The sequence below is a fragment of the Lampetra fluviatilis genome, chromosome 30 (assembly GCF_964198595.1).
Source record: "Lampetra fluviatilis chromosome 30, kcLamFluv1.1, whole genome shotgun sequence".
Taxonomy (NCBI): Eukaryota; Metazoa; Chordata; class Hyperoartia; order Petromyzontiformes; family Petromyzontidae; genus Lampetra; species Lampetra fluviatilis.
In genome coordinates, this window is record NC_136304.1 from 9,023,574 (window position 1) to 9,050,999 (window position 27,426).

The 27,426-nt window shown below is 46.6% G+C and overlaps 1 protein-coding gene across 1 annotated transcript in view; it reads left to right on the top strand.

The window, feature by feature from the left end:
* Positions 1 to 2,384: 2,384 nt before the first annotated feature.
* LOC144943242 (serine/threonine-protein phosphatase PP1-beta catalytic subunit-like) overlaps positions 2,385 to 27,426 on the top strand; it is a 46,240-nt gene continuing 21,198 nt past the window's right edge. Inside the window, exon 1 of the mRNA XM_078870554.1 lies at positions 2,385 to 3,824. Within this exon, the coding sequence (XP_078726680.1) occupies positions 3,773 to 3,824 (52 nt within the window). The 5' untranslated portion in view covers positions 2,385 to 3,772. The remainder of the gene's footprint in view (positions 3,825 to 27,426) is intronic.

Below are 27,426 nucleotides of genomic sequence, written 5' to 3' on the forward strand. Positions count from 1 at the left end.
GGCGACGATCTTCAGCAGCAGCGGTGACGGTGATCCAACTCCAAGCGACAGCCCCGAGGTCCCCTCCCGGGGCCCCTCTTATACTGGGGGGCGTGGCCTGGCCCCACCCCCGGCCACGCCCCCGGCCACGCCCCCCTTCTGGAACCTTCCAGCGGCTCTCGACGTGCCCCTCCCCCTCGATCCCCCTCGGGTCTGTCACGTGACCTGCTGTCAACCAGGGCGGCTGCGAGCTGCAGGTCCCCGTCCCTGCCAGCAGCCAGCGCTGTGCTGCTTAGTGAGCAGTTCTATGTCACTGCACTAGTGTCGATGTGACAGAGTGTGACAGTGTGTGACAGTGAGAGAGGAGAGTGTGAGAGAGTGTGACAGTGAGAGAGGGAGTGTGACAGGGAGTGTGAGAGGGAGTGTTAGAGAGACTGAGAGAGACTGAGAGAGGGAGTGTGTATATGAGAGTGTGACAGTGAGAGAGGGAGTGTGACAGGGAGTGTGAGAGGGAGTGTTAGAGAGACTGAGAGGGAGTGTGTATATGAGAGAGTGTGACAGTGACAGTGAGAGAGGGAGTGTGAGAGAGAGTGTGAGTGAGAGAGTGTGTATGAGAGTGTGTGTGTGTGTGAGAGTGTGTATAAGAGAGAGGCAGTGTGTTAGAGAGAGTGAGAGAGAGTGTGATAGTGTGTGTGTGTTAGAGAGTGTGTATAAGAGTGAGAGAGAGAGTGAGGGAGAGTGAGAGAGAGAGTGTGTATGAGTGATAGTATAAGAGAGTGAGGGCGAGAGTGTGAGAGAGAGGGATAGTGTATACATGTGTGTGTGTGAGAGACTGAGAGAGAGTGTGTGTACATGTGTGTGTGTATGAGAGAGACTGAGAGAGAGTGTGTGTACATGTGTGTGTGAGTGAGAGACTGAGAGAGAGTGTGTGTACATGTGTGTGTGTGAGAGAGACTGAGAGAGAGTGTGTGTACATGTGTGTGTGAGAGAGACTGAGAGAGAGTGTGTGTACATGTGTGTGTGTATGAGAGAGACTGAGAGAGAGTGTGTGTACATGTGTGTGTGTGAGAGAGGGACTGAGAGAGAGTGTGTGTACATGTGTGTGTGTATGAGAGAGACTGAGAGAGAGTGTGTGTACATGTGTGTGTGTGAGAGAGACTGAGAGAGAGTGTGTGTACATGTGTGTGTGTGAGAGAGACTGAGAGAGAGTGTGTGTACATGTGTGTGTGTATGAGAGAGACTGAGAGAGAGTGTGTGTACATGTGTGTGTGTGAGAGAGACTGAGAGAGAGTGTGTGTACATGTGTGTGTGTGAGAGAGACTGAGAGAGAGTGTGTGTACATGTGTGTGTGTATGAGTGAGAGAGACTGAGAGAGAGTGTGTGTACATGTGTGTGTGTATGAGAGAGACTGAGAGAGAGTGTGTGTACATGTGTGTGTGTATGAGAGAGACTGAGAGAGAGTGTGTGTACATGTGTGTGTGTGAGAGAGACTGAGAGAGAGTGTGTGTACATGTGTGTGTGTATGAGAGAGACTGAGAGAGAGTGTGTGTACATGTGTGTGTGTATGAGAGAGACTGAGAGAGAGTGTGTGTACATGTGTGTGTGTGAGAGAGACTGAGAGAGAGTGTGTGTACATGTGTGTGTGTATGAGAGAGACTGAGAGAGAGTGTGTGTACATGTGTGTGTGTGAGAGAGAGAGAGACTGAGAGAGAGTGTGTGTACATGTGTGTGTGTGTGAGAGAGACTGAGAGAGAGTGTGTGTACATGTGTGTGTGTGTGAGAGACTGAGAGAGAGTGTGTGTACATGTGTGTGTGTGAGAGACTGAGAGAGAGTGTGTGTACATGTGTGTGTGTGTGAGAGACTGAGAGAGAGTGTGTGTACATGTGTGTGTGTGAGAGAGACTGAGAGAGAGTGTGTGTACATGTGTGTGTGTATGAGTGAGACTGAGAGAGAGTGTGTGTACATGTGTGTGTGTGAGAGAGACTGAGAGAGAGTGTGTGTACATGTGTGTGTGTATGAGTGAGACTGAGAGAGAGTGTGTGTACATGTGTGTGTGTATGAGTGAGACTGAGAGAGAGTGTGTGTACATGTGTGTGTGTGAGAGAGACTGAGAGAGAGTGTGTGTACATGTGTGTGTGTGAGAGAGACTGAGAGAGAGTGTGTGTACATGTGTGTGTGTGAGAGACTGAGAGAGAGTGTGTGTACATGTGTGTGTGTGTGAGAGACTGAGAGAGAGTGTGTGTACATGTGTGTGTGTGAGAGAGAGAGACTGAGAGAGAGTGTGTGTACATGTGTGTGTGTGAGTGAGACTGAGAGAGAGTGTGTGTACATGTGTGTGTGTGAGAGAGGGAGGGAGAGGGCGGCTGCTGTAAATAGACGCCTCCTCTCCGTGACTCACGCCACCCGCAGGGAGACGTGGGAGGGAGACACGGGGAGAGACATTCACTCTGAGACACACACACAGGGAGAGACACACACAGAGACATTCACTCTGAGACACACACACAGGGAGAGACACACACAGAGACATTCACTCTGAGACACACACACAGGGAGAGACACACACAGAGACATTCACTCTGAGACACACACAGACAGGGAGAGAGAGACACGGAGACAGACAGGGTGAGAGACACGGGGAGAGACATTCACTCTGAGGCACACACACAGAGACATTCACTCTTGAGACACACACACAGAGACATTCACTCTGAGACACACACACAGAGAGAGACATTCACTCTGAGACACACACACACAGAGAGACATTCACTCTGAGACACACACACAGGGAGAGACACACACACAGAGACATTCACTCTGAGACACACACAGAGAGAGACATTCACTTTGAGACAGACACACACGGGGAGAGACATTCACTCTGAGACACACACAGAGAGAGACATTCACTCTGAGACACACACAGGGAGAGACACACACAGAGACATTCACTCTGAGACACACACAGAGAGATTCACTCACAGAGAGACACGGAGACAGACAGGGAGACAGAGTGACACACGGTGTGTGTGTGTGTACATGAGACAGACAGAGTGACACACGGTGTGTGTGTGTGTACATGAGACAGACAGAGTGACACACGGTGTGTGTGTGTGTACATGAGACAGACAGAGACAGACAGACAGAGTGACACACGGTGTGTGTGTGTGTACATGAGACAGACAGAGACAGACAGAGTGACACACGGTGTGTGTGTGTGTGTACATGAGACAGACAGAGACAGACAGACAGAGTGACACGGTGTGTGTGTGTGTGTACATGAGACAGACAGAGTGACACACGGTGTGTGTGTGTGTACATGAGACAGACAGAGTGACACACGGTGTGTGTGTGTGTGTACATGAGACAGACAGAGACAGACAGACAGAGTGACACACGGTGTGTGTGTGTGTGTACATGAGACAGACAGAGACAGACAGACAGAGTGACACACGGTGTGTGTGTGTGTGTACATGAGACAGACAGAGTGACACACGGTGTGTGTGTGTGTACATGAGACAGACAGAGTGACACACGGTGTGTGTGTGTGTACATGAGACAGACAGACGAGGCTCACAGACACGTCAGACAGCGGTGAGGGGCCACAGAGACGCCGCGGACAGTGGAGACACAAGGAGACACGAGAGAGACACAGGGAGACACGGGGGGCATTAGCCAAGAGGGACAACAACCCCCTCGTCTCGGGGCGTCCCCGTGGGAGAGACAAGAAGACAGGGACAAGACAAGGGAGACACGAGAAGGGAGACACGAGGAGACACGAGAGAGACGATGGCCGACGTGGAGGTGCATGTGGACAGCCTCATCTCCCGCCTGCTGGAGGGTACGAGGGGCCGCCACACACACACAGTGACACACACAGTGACACACACAGACACACACACACAGTGACACACACAGACACACACACACAGTGACACACACAGTGACACACACAGACACACACACACAGTGACACACACAGTGACACACACAGACACACACACACAGTGACACACACAGACACACACACACAGTGACACACACAGTGACACACACAGACACACACACACAGTGACACACACAGTGACACACACAGACACACACACACAGTGACACACACAGTGACACACACAGACACACACACACAGAGACACACAGTGACACACACACAGACACACAGTGACACACACAGACACACACACACAGTGACACACACAGTGACACACACACAGAGACACACACAGACACACACACACAGAGACACACAGTGACACACACACAGAGACACACACAGACACACACACACAGAGACACACAGTGACACACACAGACACACACACACAGAGACACACAGTGACACACACAGACACACAGTGACACAGAGATACACACAGAGACACACACACAGACACACACACAGGCACACACACACAGAGACACACAGTGACACACACACAGAGACACACACAGTGACACACACACAGTGACACACACAGACACACACAGACACACAGAGACACACACACAGACACACACACAGATACACAGTGACACACACAGAGATACACACAGAAAGATACATACACACAGAGATACACACACAGAGACACACACAGATACACACAGACACACACACACACAGAGATACACACAGAAAGATACATACACAGAGATACACACACAGAGACACACAGAGATACACAGAGATACACACAGAGAGACACACACACAGAGACACGTGGACACTACAGCGATACAACGGAGAGACAGACAGAGACAAGGCGGCTGTGTGCATGGATGACCGGGGCTGTCAGATGCGCTGTGTGTGATTACTGTGGTGGTTGTTTTACCACCACCACCACCACCGTGGTATTGCTAGTGCGAATGTGTTACAGTGTTAGTGCTGCTGTTGGTGTTGTTGTTTATCCTGCTGCAGAGGGTGTAGCTGCGTTACACATGAATGTGTTGTCCTGTGATAAAGTGCGTTATAGTTATATAGTCGGTGTGTGTGAGCGTGGTGCAATGTGCACTGCGTGTAATGTCGAGGTGTGTGTTGTGTGTGTTGTGTGTGTTGTGTGTGCTGTGTTGTGTGTGCTGTGTTGTGTGTGCTGTGTGTGCTGTGTTGTGTGGTGTTGTGTGTGCTGTGTTGTGTGTGTTGTGTTGTGTGGTGTTGTGTGTGTTGTGTTGTGTGTGTTGTGTGTGTTGTGTGTGTGGTGTTGTGTGTGCTGTGTTGTGTGTGTTGTGTGTGTGGTGTTGTGTGTGCTGTGTTGTGTGTGTTGTGTTGTGTGTGTTGTGTGTGTTGTGTTGTGTGGTGTTGTGTGTGTTGTGTGTGTGGTGTTGTGTGTGCTGTGTTGTGTGTGCTGTGTGTGCTGTGTTGTGTGGTGTTGTGTGTGCTGTGTTGTGTGTGTTGTGTTGTGTGGTGTTGTGTGTGCTGTGTTGTGTGTGTTGTGTGTGTTGTGTTGTGTGTGCTGTGTTGTGTGTGCTGTGTTGTGTGGTGTTGTGTGTGCTGTGTTGTGTGTGCTGTGTTGTGTGTGTTGTGTGTGTTGTGTTGTGTGTGCTGTGTTGTGTGTGCTGTGTTGTGTGGTGTTGTGTGTGCTGTGTTGTGTGTGCTGTGTTGTGTGTGTTGTGTTGTGCGTGTTGTGTGGTGTGCTGTGTGTGCTGTGTTGTGTGTGCTGTGTGTGCTGTGTTGTGTGTGTTGTGTGTGTTGTGTTGTGTGTGCTGTGTTGTGTGTGCTGTGTGTGTTGTGTTGTGTGGTGTTGTGTGTGTTGTGTTGTGTGTGTTGTGTGTGCTGTGTTGTGTGTGCTGTGTTGTGTTGTGTGTGTTGTGTGTGTTGTGTTGTGTGTGTTGTGTGTGTTGTGTGTGCTGTGTTGTGTGTGCTGTGTGTGCTGTGTTGTGTGTGTTGTGTGTGTTGTGTGTGTTGTGTGTGCTGTGTTGTGTGTGCTGTGTGTGCTGTGTTGTGTGTGTTGTGTGTGTTGTGTTGTGTGTGCTGTGTTGTGTGTGCTGTGTGTGCTGTGTTGTGTGTGTTGTGTGTGTTGTGTTGTGTGTGCTGTGTTGTGTGTGCTGTGTGTGTTGTGTTGTGTGGTGTTGTGTGTGTTGTGTTGTGTGTGTTGTGTGTGCTGTGTTGTGTGTGCTGTGTTGTGTTGTGTGTGTTGTGTGTGTTGTGTTGTGTGTGTTGTGTGTGTTGTGTGTGCTGTGTTGTGTGTGCTGTGTGTGCTGTGTTGTGTGTGTTGTGTGTGTTGTGTTGTGTGTGCTGTGTTGTGTGTGCTGTGTGTGCTGTGTTGTGTGTGTTGTGTTGTGTGTGCTGTGTTGTGTGTGCTGTGTGTGCTGTGTTGTGTGTGTTGTGTGTGTTGTGTGTGCTGTGTGTGCTGTGTTGTGTGTGTTGTGTGTGTTGTGTGTGCTGTGTGTGCTGTGTGTGCTGTGTTGTGTGTGTTGTGTGTGTTGTGTTGTGTGTGCTGTGTTGTGTGGTGTTGTGTGTGCTGTGTTGTGTGTGCTGTGTTGTGTGTGCTGTGTTGTGTGGTGTTGTGTGTGCTGTGTTGTGTGTGCTGTGTTGTGTGTGCTGTGTTGTGTGTGTTGTGTGGTGTGTGTTGTGTGGTGTGCTGTGTTGTGTGTGCTGTGTTGTGTGTGCTGTGTGTGCTGTGTTGTGTGGTGTTGTGTGTGCTGTGTTGTGTGTGTTGTGTGTGTTGTGTTGTGTGTGCTGTGTTGTGTGTGCTGTGTTGTGTGGTGTTGTGTGTGCTGTGTTGTGTGTGCTGTGTTGTGTGTGTTGTGTTGTGTGTGTTGTGTGGTGTGCTGTGTTGTGTGTGCTGTGTTGTGTGTGCTGTGTGTGCTGTGTTGTGTGGTGTTGTGTGTGCTGTGTTGTGTGTGTTGTGTGTGTTGTGTTGTGTGTGCTGTGTTGTGTGTGCTGTGTTGTGTGGTGTTGTGTGTGCTGTGTTGTGTGTGCTGTGTTGTGTGTGTTGTGTTGTGTGTGTTGTGTGGTGTGCTGTGTTGTGTGTGCTGTGTTGTGTGTGCTGTGTTGTGTGTGCTGTGTGTGCTGTGTTGTGTGGTGTTGTGTGTGCTGTGTTGTGTGTGTTGTGTGTGCTGTGTTGTGTGTGCTGTGTGTGCTGTGTTGTGGTGTTGTGTGTGCTGTGTTGTGTGTGTTCTGTGTGTTGTGTTGTGTGTGCTGTGTTGTGTGTGCTGTGTTGTGTGGTGTTGTGTGTGCTGTGTTGTGTGTGCTGTGTTGTGTGTGTTGTGTTGTGCGTGTTGTGTGGTGTGCTGTGTGTGCTGTGTTGTGTGTGCTGTGTGTGCTGTGTTGTGTGGTGTTGTGTGTGCTGTGTTGTGTTGTGTGTGTTGTGTTGTGTGTGCTGTGTTGTGTGTGCTGTGTTGTGTGGTGTTGTGTGTGCTGTGTTGTGTGTGCTGTGTTGTGTGTGTTGTGTTGTGTGTGTTGTGTGGTGTGCTGTGTTGTGTGTGCTGTGTTGTGTGTGTTGTGTGTGTGGTGTTGTGTGTGTTGTGTTGTGCGTGTTGTGTGGTGTGCTGTGTTGTGTGTGCTGTGTTGTGTGTGCTGTGTTGTGTTGTGTGTGATGTGTGGTGTGGTGCTGTGTTGTGTGTGTTGTGTGTGCTGTGTTGTGCGTGTTGTGTGGTGTGCTGTGTTGTGTTGTGCGTGTTGTGTGCTGTGTTGTGTTGTGTGTGCTGTGTGGTGCTGTGTTGTGTGTGCTGTGTTGTGTGTGTTGTGTGGTGTGCTGTGTTGTGTGTGCTGTGTCGTGTGTGTTGTGTGTGTGGTGTTGTGTGTGTTGTGTTGTGCGTGTTGTGTGGTGTGCTGTGTTGTGTGTGCTGTGTCGTGTGTGTTGTGTGTGTGGTGTTGTGTGTGTTGTGTTGTGTGTGTTGTGTGGTGTGCTGTGTTGTGTGTGCTGTGTCGTGTGTGTTGTGTGTGTGGTGTTGTGTGTGTTGTGTTGTGTGTGTTGTGTGGTGTGCTGTGTTGTGTGTGCTGTGTCGTGTGTGTTGTGTGTGTGGTGTTGTGTGTGTTGTGTTGTGCGTGTTGTGTGGTGTGCTGTGTTGTGTGTGCTGTGTTGTGTTGTGTGTGATGTGTGGTGTGGTGCTGTGTTGTGTGTGTTGTGTTGTGTGTGCTGTGCTGTGTTGTGTGTGCTGTGTTGTGTGTGTTGTGTTGTGTGTGATGTGTGGTGTGGTGCTGTGTTGTGTGTGTTGTGTTGTGTGTGGTGTGGTGCGGTGTTGTGTGTGCTGTGTTGTGTGTGTTGTGTTGTGTGTGCTGTGCTGTGTTGTGTGCTGTCGTCAGAGATGTAGTCCGTCACGTGCTGCTGTACATAATTATGCACTAAACTCTACGTCATGGTGTTATACTGTCATAATGTGTTACATTGCATTACGCTGTGTAACACAGTTTTTTGTTCCTGGGTAGTAAGTGCTATTTCGTAATCGCTTATGCCTAAAAAGTATAGCAAATGGCTATTATTCTCCACGAACTTTGCTCTTTGTGACCAGGACAGTGATATTTTGAAATGTACCTATTTTCAATGTGAAGACGGGCGAATTTGTGTCTTTTCGTTCACATAAAATCAGAAAAAACAACATATGAATCAAAATTAACATGAGTTTATACTAAAGTAAAACAAAGATGACTACAAAAGATTTAGAAGTGAGTAGTTTTTCGAGATTTACAATTATACTGTAAATCACTTTAACGAATCAGCCCCCAAATGTAGTCTCCCATCATGTTCTCGTTATACTTTCCTTGGTAGCGGCGTTCAAAGTCCAGTATATCCTGGTGGAAGCGCTCGCCTTGCTCCTCTGAGTACGCTCCCATGTTCTCCTTGAATTTATCAAGATGAGCATCAAGGATATGGACTTTGTGCCGTAGTTCTTCACCAGAGTCTCAACCAGCTCCACATAGTTTTTGACCTTGTGATTGCCCAGGAAGCCACGAACCACTGCGACAAAGCTGTCCCAAGCCGCTTTCTCCTTACTAGTGAGCTTCTTGGGGAATTCATTGCACTCCAGAATCTTCTTTATCTATGGTCCGACGAAGACACCGGCTTTGACCTTTGCCTCAGACAGCTTAGGGAAGAAGTCTTGAAGGTACTTGAAGGCTGCCGACTCCTTATCTACAGCTCTGACAAATTGTTTCATGAGGCCCAATTTGATGTGCAGTGGTGGCATCAGCACTTTCCGGAGGTCCACCAGTGGCTCCCACTTGACGTTGTTCCTCCCCACAGAGAACTCGGTCCGCTGTAGCCGGTCCCGCCTGTGGTAGTGCACCTTGATGTCCCTGCTGTCCCAAAAGCAACGATAGCAGAGAAACTTGGTAAAACCACCTTGGAGACCCATCAGGAATGCCACCATTTTGAAGTCTACAATGACCTCCCAGCCATACTCATCATACGTCAAGGCATCCAGCAAGCTCTTGATGCTGTTGTAATCCTCTTTGAGGTGCACCGAGTGAGCCAGGGGAAGAGACGGGTACTTGTTACCATTATGGAGCAGCACGGCTTTGAGGCTCCTGGATGAGCTGTCACTTAAGAGGCGCCACTCATTCTGGTTACAGGCGATTCCGATTGCCTCGAACAGACTGGTCACATTGTGGCAGAAGCAGAGCCCATCTTGACGGGTGAAGAAGTTGCAAAAAGGTTGATGACACTTCCTCTGATCTGCGACTTGCACACTTTCATTCAACAAGTTCCACTGCTTGAGCCTAGACGTCAAAAGCTCTGCATTGGACTTGGTGAGACCAAGATCTCTGATCAAGTCATTGAGGTCTTTTTGGTTGGGGTAGTACGGGTTTCTCTCCTCAGCTCCACTTCTGAAATTGTCATCTGGATCTACGTCGTCTTCCTCGCTCTCTGACTTGCTGCTCTCTTCTAAAGACGGCTGCTCTCTCTCTCTGGAGGAGTGGGTACGGGGAGCTCATGGCAGTGTGGCATCGGCGCGATGGATGATACGTGATAGCAGGTGCATTCTTGCCAGTCCGACGTTTGGAAGGGTCCACCATGCAGAAGTAGAAGTTGCTTGAGTGGTCAGTGGGTTCCTGCCAAATTCTTGGGATCGCAAACTTCATGGCTCTCTTTTCCCCTCTGTACCATCCTACAAAAATTAAATTTATTTCACCCATGACTAATGTGTAAGAGATTCTCGCAACATTTTTCATATATATGATATATTTTTCAATAACATTAAAAAAAATTTAGACATTTCAAAGTAAATTTTTTTTAACATTTTTTAAAATTTTATAACATAAAATTCCGAGCAACAATTGTACATCTTACCTTTCACATTGCTCACAGGTGAAATGAGGTGCCCTGGGTTTGTCTTGATCCCCGACAGGCACGCCGAAATATGCCTCGTAGGCCTCACACATCTTAGCGGATGCTTCCACAGAGGACTTCTTCGCTCTCGTCTTGATAAATTGGCCGCAGACGTAGCAAAACGCGTCTGCCGGATGCTTGCAGCCTCTTGATGCCATCGCAGAAAAATGCAGATACGTATCCACTTAGACAGCTGGAACTAAACTGAACTGGAGGGCTTAAGGCCCCTGGATTTATACTACTATTTATATTACTTGAATATTCTAGAAGTTACTCCAAGTTTACTCAGCACTGAATCTATCTGGAATGTTCTGGAAAATAGGTAAAGTTCAAAATATCACTGTCCTGGTCAGGAAAGCAAAGTTTGTGGGGAATGATAGCCATTTCTGTACTTATGACGCATAAGCAATTAGGAAATAACACTTACTACCCAAGAACAAACTAAATAAACATTTGTTACACAGTATTATCATTAGACATCGCCGCTGATGTAAACATGTATATGTGAAAGCACGATTGTCCCTTGCGTTAGTGTGTACCGCGGTACAATACAGTAATGCAGTACAGTACTGTGATTACTACTTATTTGTGTTCATAACACCGATTCTTGTGTGTTGTTAGAGTTCATACTATGTTACCCTTAAGGTTCATACTATAACATTCGTGTCCAAACTGTGTACTAATAGTGGCGTTGCAATAGAGTACACAGCATGTGTTATTACTGTCATAATGTACCACACTATATAGTAGAATAACCGTACTACAGTTCTACCTACACTGTCAATTGTACAATATTAATACGCTGCAATGTGCACTGTAATTCCAATGCCGTTCTGTAATAAACATTGTTAAAGCACATTCACATCCAGTACGAGATGCATACCTGCCAACCCCTTATCAGTGTCCTACCTTATCACAGACCAATTCAGACCTCACTGGCCACCCCGTGCCCCTTATACATCTCAACGTTCACCCGACAAAGTCCCATCACAAGGGAGAAACACAAACAAATAGACAATCACCACCACTGCACTCACCACTAGTACACTCACCACTACACTCACCACCACTACACTCACAACTCCATACCTGTAAAGCCCTTATCAGTGCCTAACTTATTACAGACCAATTTAGATCTTATTGGTCACCCCGTGCCGTTATAAATCTCAACGTTCATCCCACAATGTCCCATCACAAGGGAAAAGCACAAATAGACAATTGCCGTAATGAAACGGCTGTACGCCGTATGGACGTGAAAACCCAATTTCCCTGTACAAGAATACGGGGTAAACCGTACGGGTTGACAGCTTTGTATATGTTATTACATTTACCTTCGCAAAGCACTCAATTGCACCTTCATTTGCATTGAAATACAACTATTCTACAGGCCACTAAGAAACCAAATCTGCAATACACGGTCAACAGGAAAATCCATTTTGCTGTGCTGTACTTCTATGCTGTGCTGTACTTCTATGTGTCCGCCCCCCCCCCCCCCTATTTCACAAACCAGCACTGGTCATCGTGGTGAAGTATGGTCAATTAACCCCCATGATGTACGCCGACTAGCTCGTCGTGGCAAGGTGCTCATCCAGCACTGGATTTAGAAAAAAGTCTTTGCACGAGAGTTCGCGTTTCTGTATTGGATTACAGTGTTCAGGCATGTGCAGAATAAAGTGTGAATTGTTAAACATCGCTGTGCCATGTCACTGAGATTTACACGCTTTACAATGCTGTATTGTGGTATATTGTAACACATCTATGCAATGTGTAATGTATGAAAGTACTGAACTGTATTACTGTACTGGACATTTGTGATTGTACTGGACGTATGTGAGCAAAAAATTAACCCGTAAAAACAAAGTTTTTCACTATAAATCCTTTATATGCGTGGCATCGGTTTTATTTTATTATTCATTTCTGTTTTTCTTGAGTAAGAGTTTCATTTTTATCACATCGGTATTTTAAATTAAATATAATTAAATTTTTCCTAAAAAGTGTAAAATTTTGGAAAAATGTTTTCACGAAAATAAATTGTCACGCACAACGAGTCTGTGTGCAAAATGTCAGCTCGATTGGATCACGGGAAGTGGGTTAAAAAACGACCGAAAGATTTGCACGGTCGTAAGCGCGCAAGCAAGCAAGCAAGTGAACTTAATATAAAGGATTTAAAAATAGCTTTGTAGCTCATCGGATTCCTCCACTATGCATACGTATTCTGATTCTGCACCACATTATGACAGCACTATACAATACAGCATAATGTGATGCATTTCGTGTATAGATGCGAGAACATGGCACGACACTGGAGAACCAGTTGGGTATGTTTGTGTGACAGGGGGCAACTCGGTCACAGAGGCAAAAGGAGATAAGGATGTTCTTGAGCTTGGACTTTCATTGGGGGCAGGGAGAGTTCCAGACATTGCGAGCAGCATAGGAGAATCGGTGACCTCCCATTAAGCGAAGGTTAACTGGGGGCTATGTGGTATTTGTATTTTGCCAGGTAAGGCCTGCTGAGCAGTGTCGCTCTCTTTCAGAAGGGACCTGGCCACAAATGATAGCTCAACGAAGTGGCTTATCACGTGGACACTTACAGCAGCCAAATACTCCAAACGCGTGATGCTGATTCTAAATGTGGAGGGAAAAACCGGGGAGAGAGACACGCAAACTCCAAATATACAGCAACAGGCGTCAGTGTTGGGATCGAACCCACGACCTCCTGTATACCAGGCGAGGTAGTTCACATCTCCTAGCCACCGTGATGATGATGAGAGAGAGACACGCAAACTCCAAATATACAGCAACAGGCGTCAGTGTTGGGATCGAACCCACGACCTCCTGTATACCAGGCGAGGTAGTTCACATCTCCTAGCCACCGTGATGATGATGAGAGAGAGACACGCAAACTCCAAATATACAGCAACAGGCGTCAGTGTCGGGATCGAACCCACGACCTCCTGTATACCAGGCGAGGTAGTTCACATCTCCTAGCCACCGTGATGATGATGAGAGAGAGACACGCAAATTCCAAATATACAGCAACAGGCTTCAGTGTCGGGATCGAACCCACGACCTCCTGAATACCAGGCGAGGTAGTTAACATCTCCTAGCCACCGTGATGATGATGAGAGAGAGACACGCAAATTCCAAATATACAGCAACAGGCGTCAGTGTTGGGATCGAACCCACGACCTCCTGTATACCAGGCGAGGTAGTTCACATCTCCTAGCCACCGTGATGATGATGAGAGAGAGACACGCAAATTCCAAATATACAGCAACAGGCGTCAGTGTCGGGATTGAACCCACGACCTCCTGAATACCAGGCGAGGTAGTTAACATCTCCTAGCCACCGTGATGATGATGAGAGAGAGACACGCAAATTCCAAATATACAGCAACAGGCGTCAGTGTCGGGATCGAACCCACGACCTCCTGTATACCAGGCGAGGTAGTTCACATCTCCTAGCCACCGTGATGATGATGAGAGAGAGACACGCAAATTCCAAATATACAGCAACAGGCTTCAGTGTCGGGATCGAACCCACGACCTCCTGAATACCAGGCGAGGTAGTTAACATCTCCTAGCCACCGTGATGATGATGAGAGAGAGACACGCAAATTCCAAATATACAGCAACAGGCGTCAGTGTTGGGATCGAACCCACGACCTCCTGTATACCAGGCGAGGTAGTTCACATCTCCTAGCCACCGTGATGATGATGAGAGAGAGACACGCAAATTCCAAATATACAGCAACAGGCGTCAGTGTCGGGATCGAACCCACGACCTCCTGAATACCAGGCGAGGTAGTTAACATCTCCTAGCCACCGTGATGATGATGAGAGAGAGACACGCAAATTCCAAATATACAGCAACAGGCGTCAGTGTCGGGATCGAACCCACGACCTCCTGTATACCAGGCGAGGTAGTTCACATCTCCTAGCCACCGCAGCGCCCTATTATGCGTTATGATAGCTGTGCTGTGTTAGCCTGTTGTGACCTCATATGAGCATGTATGCAGGGGTGTGTTGCATACAGTATATATATAACACATTTCATCAGACTGAGGCTACCTGTGCCTGCAGTTACAGGGTAAGAAAATCTATGTAAAGCACTCTTTACTTACAACCCATAAAGCCCTAACCTCGAAAAGCTTACAACGAAACCCAAACTAAAACCTCTAACCCCTGAACCTGGCCCCTAAACCCTAAGCCCAAATCCCAACCCCATAACCCTAGCCCATAACTCTAACCATAAAACCTAACCCCAAATACCAAAACATAACCGATAACCACATTCCCTCAACTCTCACTCATAACCCTAAAACCTACCCTAATCTTAAACCCTTAAGCCTAACCTCTAAATCATTATTACCGATTCTGTATCCTAACTCGGATCCAAATCCAGCCTTTCGTTAAACCAAAAATCCACGGAGCCTCTGATTAAACTCATTTCTTTAAGAAATAATTTTTGTGTTGAGGCAGTTGCCCTCCCCCCAGCACCTTCGATTAGCAAGATTGGCTACGTACGGTGCGAAAGAAGTTTCCACATACAATGGACGAAAACGTGATCTACTATTGTATTCTGACAATATATATTTGTGGACAGCAGTCACTGTTGTTATGATCTCCTCGACAAATGTGTGAGTGTGTTATGCAGCCGTTGCTGTATGGTGCTAATGTGTGTTGTGCACAATTTGCAGGACACTTGCGATGCTAATGCGTGACACTGTGAGCGCTGCACATAATTGTAATGCAGTGCGCACATGAATGACTTATCCACAGTGCTCCTTGTTGGGCACACACACACACACTGTGGCAGGGTAGCATGTGCGTGAATCATTGCGTTTGTCATTGTACGTGAACTGCATGTGAAGTGTGATTGCTCCGCGCCTGTGTGTGTGTGTGCAGGCTTGCAGAGCACATGTGTGTGTGTGTGTGCTACTTGTTGTTTATGTGCAGCCAATGCACCGTGTGTGTGTGTGTTATTTTCAAACAGTGCAGTATTGTGTGCACGCTGATAATCTTGCCTGTGTGTGTGCATTGCACATTGGTACACCGTGCTGTAATGTATGTACGGTGAACTTATTTCGCACATCGTACGTAATCAACGTTTTTGGGTTAGATCGCGTTATTTATAAATGTGTCGTAACCCTCCACCACCCGACACGGCCAATCAGCAAAAAAGTGTCACGTTGACAAAAGACAACTAGTTCACTGCTTTAGCTCACCGGTGTGTTGAAGAGTGAAACCACAACATTTACAATTTTTGAGTATAAATAACGCTATCTAACCCAAAAACGCTGATCATGAATAATATTGTTCGCGAAAGCCTACCAACCGTGCTAATTCGAGATGCGGGTGAAGGACAACAAGCTGAACGCAACAAATGTTTTAAACTGCACTCTGACTATATGTATGCACCTGGGACATTCACCCGGAATGTGCCTGATCCCATTCAGATCACGAAAGCTAAGCAGGGTTTTTAGGCCTGGATCGTGCTTGCATTGGTCACCTGCTGTGCATAACGAGGTGTGACACGTCGCAGGGCCACATGGTAGGTGGTGCATCTAAATTCATAGTTGTACTGCACCACTACGCCATACTCCAGAGTGTATACAGCCCGCCTTCACTAACCTCTACTGAATAGCGTGGTGAAGTATGGTCAAATGTATCCCCATGTCCCCCATGGCCTGGTGAATGTCCTCAACCAGCAGTGGATTACGTGTGCATCGTGCTTTCCGAAAGCCAGGAGATGGCAGAACAGCAATAGATTCCTTAATCTATTTGTATGGAGCTTCGAATATTGTCCTGTCAATGCATATCAGTTTTTCTTCCTGGACATCTGTGAAAATGCTGGACATCTGTGAAAACAGAGATTTATAGCTCATCAGATTCCTCCAGTTTCAATAAATATTCAGATTTCCATGCACTCTGATTTCCTCCCAGATGCTAAACATTAATGGAATCGACAAGTAAAAACATTCCAATGGAAGAACCCCCATTGACTCGGTGAACCTTTCATTTGTAAATGCTGGTCACGACTGTATAGTATCATTGTACTCCTTTATAAACACACACTCATACTGCGGCGTCTCTGTCGTGTTATTGATTGTGCCATATACACAGTCCAAACAGTTGTGATATTTCTCATGGTACGTTCACAGTGCCATTTACAAACACAACGAAGCACGCGTACCGCATTCGTGTTAACTCCCACGTGCATGCGGCATTGCTGTGCAAACTCATCGTCATGAGCCATCGTTTTTGTGTCCACTGCTGGATGAAAGTCACCGCACGCCATCACCATTCATCACGGTCTTGCAATTGACAATAGCCCTCTCGATAAAGGCTAATCGCAACGAGTGGGTAGCGCCATGGCCTTGACGAAGCTTGCTTATTGTATTATGATTGCTGTAACCACCGTCTCTATATGTATTGTAGAGAGCAGCCCGTTCTATGGGCAAAGCCTATATGTGTCACAACGATCCCCTCCCTGAACCTCGCCTGACACCAGATACCAAGTGGGGAGTGTCTCGTGTCAATATCAGGTTACAGTGGTGAGTGTCAAGCTGATTTGTGTCAGGTGAGGTTCAGGTGAAGCGCCATGTCACGGCTTCCATAGGACGTGCTGCTTGCTCATCTTTGCGGTGTTGTGTACCGTCTATGTGCAAAAATATACAGTACAGTACTTTAAACTAAACACATTTTGTATTCTACCAGGTAAGGCCCACTGAGCTAAATAGCCCTTTTTTTAGAAGCGACCTCGCCACAAATGATAGCTCAACGAAGTGGCTTATCATCATGTGGAAATTTATAGCAGCCAAGCACTCATTCTAAATGTGGTGGGAAAAACCGGAGGACCCGGAGAAAAATCCACGCCACCATGGGGAGAGAAACACGCAAACTCCAGATATACAGGCGTCAGAGTCGGAACGAACGCACGATCTCCCGCATACCAGGCGAGGAAGTTAACGTCTCGCTACTGTAGTGCCCCAAATCTCAATTGTTTTTTTGTTCAAGTAGTATCGGATGCCGACCGTTGACTTTCCACAGCAATGTGGCAGTTGCCAGTGTAGTGCTATGGATAGACTGGCCACTGCCATGAACATGTGGAATTTCCAGCACTGCTTTCGGCCCATCCGTGGAGATGGGATGAGATGAGTCCCGTTGTTTTTTTTTGCTCATTTGAGCATAAAGACACTTTGGCTTTTGACGTGAAATGCGTAACAAGACAAGGCAACCCTCGAGACACATTAACACAAACACGCAGTGCATTTTGGGAATACGATGCGCCTATTTGTATCTTAAACTGGGAGTTTAATTTGAGCTTGTTTTTCAAATTCCATTGGACCACGTGGTTGCAGTTTGCAGAGTGTTGGAAGAAGATGCCCAGTGTCTGGAAGGGGACCTGAAGTGCTCCCTGGCCTGTCTGGGGTCTCAGGTGTCTGGGGGAGGGGCAGCAGTCCGACTTCTTCCCGTCTCTCTGAACTTCCTGCAAAGTGCAACATCTCCATCGAGATCATAAATACCTCCCTCAGCACGTGTTTCCCCTTCTGGGTCCTCTGAAGGGGATGATTTAAAAAAATAACTCAACAAGGTCAATGCCTTAAAATAAAAATGAAACGTAATTAGCGATGTTTTGGGTAACGGCCCTTCTTCAGAGCACATTAATAGCAGCCAAACTTTTCAATACAGGACCTTCCTGAGAATAGTGTTGAGACTTAGTGAGGCTTTCCTCGGTAAATAGCATTATTATTATGACGCCATTGTCACGAACACCATTCACATAAACATTACCAATAATGCAAAAAAAGTTCCATCAATAATGCCTAAACCGTAAACACCAATACCATCAACACCCCCAATATCATCAACATTCGTAATGCCAACAACACCAAAAACAACACTCGTACCACTTCAGATGTGGTCACATTTACATGTTTGTACGTATGTTGAACCTCTTTTACACCGTACGAAGCCAACCCTGCTAATCGGAGGTGCAGGGGAAGGACAGTAATAAACATCTATGTAAAAACAAATTTGTTTCAACACCATCTCCAACAAGACCACCATTGTCATCATCATCTCCGCTGTCACCATCAACATCACCACTTCCACGAACACCTCAAACACCAACCTCGCCAACACTAACGGCGTGGGCCCATCGCTTTCACAGCGAACTGGGTTCACTTGTGGCGTCCTTGAGACTGTAAGAGAGGTTCCATGGAGAGGATGTGTTAATTGTTTATCGAGATATATGATGGTGACGAGACTGTAAGAGTCGTACTTCTGTACCTCCGCTTAGAATTTGGCAGAAGGAAGGAAGCGATGGCGTTGACATTTATATTGTATATAACGCAATACTCATTCACATCACTGTGGAGAATAACAAATACGCAAGCAATACACTTCCCCTACGTATCTGCCCCTCCATTTACAAAAAAAAAACTATAATTTTCTCCACATTCCATCAGCCATACAATCTTCTGGGAATGCATAACCTCAGCAGCTTTGCTTGACAAACTCTGGGCCAGTTTTCGACACAGTGTCTCATTAGCAGAGTCAAGCTTGCTTCGAGCAATGCTGGTGAACTGCCAGATGTTTATGGGCAAGAAACCTCAGTTTTTTTTTTAATATGGGCCCTAGTTGGACAAAGTTATGATATAACACTGCACAACACGCAGTGTAGAATGCAAGTAGCAGCATAAATACGGTGACGATACAGCTCGCCTATATATATTTGTTGTTACGCGTCAAAATAAAAATCAAAAGCATCTAATTCTGTACGGATTCTGTACGGTATTCTAGAGTTAGTACAGCTTGCTACTCGTGCTCAGAAAACGAGCAAAGATTTTGCCTGTGGCGTTTGTAAGTGTGATGCCCCTCCCTGCACTAACCCCCCTACCTCCCACTCTCATGAGAATGTGTCATCCTCATCGCAAGCGTTCATAATTTATGCCCTGCCCGTCAGCCCCCACACAATGTGTGTTGGGTAAAAGACACGAGCGGCCGTGTGGAACTGTAATCTTTGCCCCCGCCGGATGCAGCATAACATCAAAGAAATAATTGATGCATTTGATGCTCAGACAAGGAGAACTGGGGTGGTGGTGGTGCTCATTTCCAATGTTGGCTGCCCTGGAAATTCCATATTCCCATGGCAGGGAGCAGCCTACATACATTACTACTGCATGGAGCAAAAGCCATAGACCACGGAGTGGTGACACGTATTCTATCTACCCTGGAGGGATAACGATCTTACGTGTGGCTGATGACGACGATATGCAGATTCAGCTGGTCAGGCCAGATAACCGCATCGGGAACAGTGGAGTTTATCGCTGCGATCTGTCCTTCCTATTTGTGGATCAGTCATTGCGGCATTATATACTTTGCACACTGCTACACATTTTCCATTTGGGCATCAGGTATCCGCATCTGCTGCTGCCATGGTGTGTGCAGCGGATGCGGTTTAGGGCGGACCATGAGCTTCGTGGGAGATCAAACTCAGGGTCTTCTGCGTTGAGTCTTACGGATAATGATGGGCCAGTATGACCCTAAGATGTAATCGCAACTCAACTGTGAGATGAACGCTGTATCCAGAGTGCCACTTGGAAATACTATGTATATGGGTTCAGCCTTTTGCCAATCCACTGCTGGATGAGGGCCTCCCCATGCCATGCGGGTTGCAGAGGCTGATTGGCCGTACTTCACCACGCCGGGCAGCGCGTGCTGGTGTAGGTGGGGAGGCAGTGCTCACGTTTGCAGCCCCACTCAGCAGTGATACTCGTCATGGCCTGGAATTGAATTCGGGTCGCTGGGTTCATAGCAAAGGGCGCTAACCACCGTGTCACCATTTCACTCTGGCTGTACGTGTATGTTCGTGTGTGTGTGTATACTGGTGTTTATGTCATTCAGAGGAAAGGTTTATTGAGATGTTTGACCCGTATCATTGCTTTACTCTGAAGTGACTATAAATAGAACGTATTATTTTTCAGAAATCTGTTATAAGTCCATTGGAGTAGCAGCAGAAGCTTAACAACTTACTGTGTATAGAAAGTTTATGTACGTATACATCTACAGTAAAACCTTGGATTGCGAGTAACTTGGTCTGCGAGTGCTTTTCAAGACGAGCAATTTTTTAAAATAAATATTAATTTGATCAACGAGCGAGGTCTTGCAATACGATTAGTACGTGTAGACGCTTTGTCTGCTGAGCGTCACGTGATCGCAACTGATATACGAGTGCTTTGATATACGAGTGCTTTGGATTACAAACACGTTTCCGGAACGAATTATGCTCACAATCTAAGGTTTTACTGTACTTACTTTTGTCAGATCCACTGCTGGGTGAGGGCCTACTCACGCTGTGTGGATAGTTGGTGGTCACATGTTGATGGAAAAAATGTATCAATAATGTTGGTCGCGAAAGCCTACGTGTTAAACCGAAAAAAAATATGCATGTTTTTTTCCGCAAGTTCGTGTGGCTAATGCAGACTTGATACCTTGCAAAAGGTTTCTCTTTGGTGTTTGATCATCTTAACACCTGTTTTACTGCCAGAAAGGGTAAAACATATTCTTATTTCTTCATCATATTGTTACTGGCAAAAAGCTCCCATAGACAGTGTATATTTTTTTACAGATGCTATTCGCATGATTTTGCATTTCTTACATGGCTATTTACATGACATTATAAAGTGGATGTGTTTGTAATATTTGTGTTTGTATGCAGACCTCCACGCCCACAGCACCTCCTACTCCCACTGCTACACAGTTAGTGACCTAATACTATCTTGACAAATGTCTCATTGGACCTACAATGACCTTTCCGGGGCTTACAGGACCGTAAAATTGGTTGGTTGACCTTGGGGATTTTTTTGTTTCAATCCACTCGTATACAGTACGCTGCAGTATGCCGAGTCACACTGAGAAGATTGACAAAGGAACACACACGGATCAAGGAAGCATCGTAAAGACAGTTAAGCAAATTCACTACGCTTGGAAAAGAGCGAGCACTAGGTCCACCGCCGTAGAGATGGAGTCATGAGATCAGTTCACGTGCAGGAGTGAAGGTTCAGTTCAGTTTCATTTATTTGGTACAGCCCTGTGAGCCATTCAGCTCTTGAATCGGGTGCAACCGCAAAAAACAAAAAAACTAAAACATGAACAAGAAAACATCTTAAAGTGACTATGCGCAAACAGAAAAATCAAAGCGCAAACAGAAGGTGGATGGTAACGGTTTGGAGAGGTCTCTCATCCAGCAGTAAATAGACAATGATCTATGACGGTGGCATGGGGTTCCTTCTGAATACTCTTGGTTTGCTTTACAGATTGTTGCTCACATCGTTGGGCAACCCAGCAGCAGTTAATGCAACGGGTCTGACTCTGTCGAGACTCAGAAAGTTGAACCGATTTAAAATATGTTTGTTGCTTCACAAATTTCCACGTACAGTACTGCCTTCCCTTGGACCATCTATAACTTGCACACTCAGAAACGAAATGAGCTTCAACTCGATATGGGACGCAGCCGCGAAACGCTTGAGCACCCACGTCAGTGGCCGGGTGTCTCTTAACGCGCGTGCAATGTAAATCTGCCCACCAAAGAAATGTCACTTGTTGATCCCCCTTCATGGGATTAGCAAGTCACATTTTGACGGGGAAACATTGGGCCACAAGGCCAAAGATGTCATTTCATTTTGCACTTTGTTGACCCCCTTCACTACACGGCAAATAATTGGTCACATTGTAGCGCCGGACACTCGTGGCAAACCTGCTGAGCTTTTACTGGATAACGAGGGATTAATATTAGGTTTTTTTTTTAGGGTTACAAACGCTCCCTATGATTAATGTGGAATTAACATTCTCCAACGATTACATGTCAAAGCCCGTAACATCGCCCCCCCCGTTCACGGGTGGGAGATGCACACAGGCACACCCACACAGCATGTGCGTGTGCATTTGAAACGTGAGAAGGTCTTTAATACATTTTTTTTTGGTGAACGTTAAATTTAGCCACCCGGTGTATGTGTGTGCGCGTGTTTTAAATGACGTTGCCTGGGAATGATGCTGCCTGGCCATGAGGCGTGGCCCTGCTGAGGTTTCTATCCCCTTCAGTGACGCACGTTGTACGAACTACAGCCAGAGCCGTCTGATTATTTCAGTAATCGATAGGTGGGGGGACGGGGGGGACGGGGAAATCCACATTCCCTGTTTTTTCACATGTGCCGCTGGACGGGAGGTGACGGGTAGGGTATGGTGATGTCGTCAGCATCATTTAATAATACGGATAAAAATATAGATCCGTTTGAAACAGCGTCGTTCGTGGAAAATGCATCTCACAATCGCTGAGGAACCACAGGCAAGATGGAAAGTTGCTCTTCAGTTCTCGGTATATAAGGATGTTTTCAGCCAATTAGTGTATTTACAGAATCGGAAATCTTCAGAGATACATGTGGGGGAAATCCGGAGCACCTGGAGAAAACCAATGCGGGTAAAAACACTATCCCATAAGAAGGGACAGATGATATTAGTCCGCAACTTTCTGTACTGCCTTATGCTGGCAAGCCAGGGTCTGGCCCCTCGATGCTGTCATGCTGGCCGTGGCTCGTGAGGTCTTCCTGCCTTCAGGAGGCGGCTGTGGTGGCAGCCGCCACCTTGAACGCAGTGGCTATGAGATGTTAACTGTCTCGCCTGGTATGCAGGAGGTCGTGGGTTTGATCGCGACCCTGACGCCTGCTGCTGTTGTATATTTTGAGTTTGCATGTTCTCCCCACGGTCGTGTGGATCTTTCTCCGGGCCCTCCGGTTTTCCCTCCACATTTGGAAAGATGCATTTAGTGTATTTGGCTGCTATAAATTCATTGGGATATAATTTGTGGCCAGCTCGTCTCTGAAAAAGAGCTATACAGCTCAGTGGGCCTTACCTGGTAAAATAAAACATAGTTTAGTAGTTTAGTTTAAAGTCGCCCGAGTGATCAACCACAACAAAATCGACCCAAATCGACTCATCCCAGCTTACAGGGTGAAGGTTCGATTCCAGTTAAGAGCCACACGGTATTATTCTTAGGTTTTTTTTCGGTAAAGTCACGTAGGTAAAAGATTTAAATTAATAAAAGTAAAATAAAAGTAAAATAAAAATCATGACGTTTCGAAGGCAACACAAGCCTCCGTCTTCAGGTGGAACCGTCACAGCACGACTGCTGTGACGGTTCCACCTGAAGACGGAAGCTTGTGTTGCCTCCGAAACGTCGTGATTTTTATTTTATTTTTTATGTTACTTTTATTAATTTTAATTTTTTACCTACGTGACTTTACCGAAAAAAACCTAAGAATATGAATCATTGCAGTCACGAAAGCTTCAAGTCTAGAAGCCACACGGTAGTTTCTGTGGGGGCTCTTTCGCTAATCCGGCACTGAGGCAGGGCACTCGGCTCTCACTCGGAATCACGCAAGGTTTAAATCCGATCGGGGGAAACCCAGCCCATCATCGAAGCAAGTGCCGCTTCGTGGAGATTCAGCGGTGGCTGTGCTGTCAATATCTGGATGACCTCGATAAGCAGGTGAGAGCGATAAAGAGAATGTGGAAATTCTGTGTGTGGCTCTGGGCTTGCCAGTGTGGCTTAGCGACTCTGATGCATCTCTGATGAGAAGTCAAGCGAAGGCAAAGTGAAATTAGAGCGGAGCCTCAGGTAACTGGAATAATGTGAGTGGAAGAGCCCTGCTCTGGCCAGCTGAAAGGTCCAGCCAGCCGCCATTTCAACAGCAGCGAGCATGGCTATATGAATGTGTGTAGTGTACGTGTGTGTTCTGTACATGCCAAGCCATAGCAAATACCGAGTGTGTGTGTGTGCTGTGGGGATGTGGTAGCGTAGCGGTCTGCGCATCACACTACGAACCCGGCGACCCGAGTTTGATTCTCGCTCACGGCCAACATTACTGAAGGTTATCCTGGGCCCTCCTCTAGGTGGACTCGGCCTCAAACGAGTAACTGGTGCGGTGTGTAAACATCGCCACTGAGGAGACAAAAGCGGCCGGGTGTGGTGCTGGCCACCCACCCCCTCGTGTGCTATGCTGGCCTTCATAGGTGCTCGCTAACAGCACTTGCTCCTACAGTCTGTTAAAGCTATACAGGGGATCTTTGTGTGTTCTGTATAGACCAGCGTGTGTGTGTGTGTGCTGTCAGCTATACAGTACGCAGAATCTGGCTAGCCGAGGTTTCCCTGTGTCTCCATACAAAGTGGGCTCTCTGCTGGGTGGTGGACATTAACGAATGAGTGATATCATAGATCACTAAGAATGAGCTCATTCTAGCCTCTTGTGTTCCAAGGTTGTATCTTAAAAACTAAGATTTCCATCACTGGTAATTTTTTGACAATGGAACACTTCATAAAATTCCCCTTTCTACTCTCAAAGTCACACTTTGCCAGAGCACTTATCAGTATCAGTGGATTCTCACCTGATTACAGATACGATACAAAGCAACCACACACAGGTCACCACAAGGATAAAAAAATTAACCCGTAAAAACAAAGTTTTTCACTATAAATCCTTTATATGCGTGGCGGCTAGAGTCCTCTCGTCCTCTGGCTTGAGATGGCTGCCACCTATGGGTCAGATGATTGTCTGCCAGCATTAAGCAATTGGTAATTAAATATTTAAAACAATTTCCCTAAACAGTGTAAAATTTTGGAAAATTTTTTCACGAAAATTAATTGTCACGCACAACGAGTCTGTGTGGAAAATGTCAGCTCGATTGGATCACGGGAAGTGGGTTAAAAAACGACCGAAAGATTTGCACGGTCGTAAGCAAGCAAGCACGCAAGCACGCAAGCAAGCAAGCAAGCGAACTTAATATAAAAGATTTAATAAAAACGGCGGACAGACTCTTACCCGCACCCCGCAGTCAGGTCGCGGAAACCCTACCATTTTCGCACGAATAGATTTTTTGTTCCCTATTAAAGTTAATCAGAATTCCCCAAAAAAAATGTGCTGCAATCGGCGAATCCATGTAATCTGCGCGCTATCGGTGCTTCACGACTGTCTCCCGCGATCCGCCGGCACGCTGCCGTCGGATTTAGAACACTTCGTGGATCGCAAAACAACAACTCACGACCTGTAAAAGTTTGTGGGGTCAACCCAGAGCTGCAGAGCGGAGCTGCAGGGAAACGTGGAGGTAATGTTTTTATTTAATTTAGCATTTTTTTTTCTTGTTTTATGCTTGTCATCAGCACAGACTAGCTGTCGCTGCTTTGATTTGTTCAGTAGAAATAATTTAGCGGTTTTGTTTTTTAGGGCTTTGAAATGAACGATTAGAACGGTTGGCTACGTACGGCGCGAAAGAAGTTCAACTGTACGTACATGCAAGCAAAAATAATCGTCGAACAAAGCTAGAGCCCTCATATGGCAGACTTGGGTCTCGGATATCCTCCTTTTTGCGGACTAATCTCTCGTCTCTTTCCTCCCACAATCGGCGGCACCGCAATCGGCGCGAACGTCGTTCCTGTGGATTGTTTTGGTGAAACCTCTGCGGTGCGCCGCGGGATTATCCTCCCCTATCAATGCGGATTATGAGACCTCTGCTTTATATGGGTATGAGGAGTCACCGGGATGCGCTGAAGCTAATCCTGTTAGTCGCGTTTATCCATATAAGTGTCTGCATCATCCGTGGGGTAACTGCATTCGGGTCGAGAATGCATTTTCATGGATAGGCATGGAGAAACTAGAAAACCAGAAAAAAAATATTTGACCAGGTAAGGCCCACTGAGCTACCTGGCCACAAAAGATAGCTCAATAAACTGGGTTATCGAAATGTGGAGGGAAAAACTGGAGGACCCGGAGAAAAATTGACTCGACGATCGGGAGAGTGACATGCACACTCCACATATACAGCAGCAGCAGGCTTCAGCAGTCGGGATCGAACCCACGACCTCCTGCATACCAGACGAGGTGGATAACATCTCCTAGCCACCGTGGCGCCCCTTCATGATTTGTTAATGGTGTTCCCTGCACGAGGAGAACTTCACTGGAACATTGACATCTTGGGCAAGTGCTGATTGCACACATGCTATTCGGTTACTGTGACGCGAATGTTTATTGACGATTTGCCCAAATGTCCAGCACTGTGACACTCTTGCTAGTTGCCGTGCGGCTTCATGGGGCTGTTCTGCACTGATCATTCCCATTAAATCTGAAGCTGGTGCGCGTTTGCCAGATTGCTGTAACGTTTAAAGTCAAAGCGATTTCCCTTTCACATAAGCGCTGTGTTGGCGGTGCTCATTTCCCGTTTACAGCTCTGCACCGGTGGTGGAATTTCTACATTGCTACAACAGGGACGAGTCTATCCACGGCACACACAAAACCACTATTTACGTCTCCACAAAGTGGTATTCATTTTTTTCTTTTACTATTGATCTCGAAGAGATGATTGGACGAGTCACAACCCCCCCGCTCAACATTGGAACTCGCAGCCTTGCGATTGGGAGCCGCTCACGCGACCGCTGAACCAGCTGGTCGGCTCTTTTTTTAAAGTCCGTCGGTTCTGCTTTTGAACACCAGTGACTGGGTCCGGCTTCAGTGTAAACACTCGGTTCGGCAACGCACGTGCCATCGTCCGCTCTCCAAACAATTCTACACAGCCAGAAATAATGTTTCATCTTGTAAACTCGCCGACGGGTTGTTAAGGCCCTTTCTGCCATACCAGGAAGAGGCGGAAGCTGAATTATCGCTTGTGCCAAGTCGACCGTGGAAAACGTTCATAAACCCAGCTGGCTCGTGCGCTTTGGGTTGCCCTCTGAATATGTCCATGTTGCTGTAATTCTGTTGCACCACTGGCATTTACCTAGCAGTGGATCGATCTTGGCTGATGGTGATGATGATGATCATCATAATGATGACAAACAGGCAATATTTATGGCATGTGCATAATGTCTGAATACTGTTTATATTTTTTATTAACTATTCAATAATTGCGTATGATGGCAATATGTTCAGGAGATAAAATGCCAGTGTCGAGATCTGTTAGCCACGAGAATGCTTCAGGAAACTATTCAACTAAATAAAATTAAATAAATATTAAAGTAAATAAATACAATTCACGGTAAGGCCCACTTAGCTATATAGCTCGTTTTCAGTTCAGAAGCGACCTGGCCACAAATGATATTTCAAAC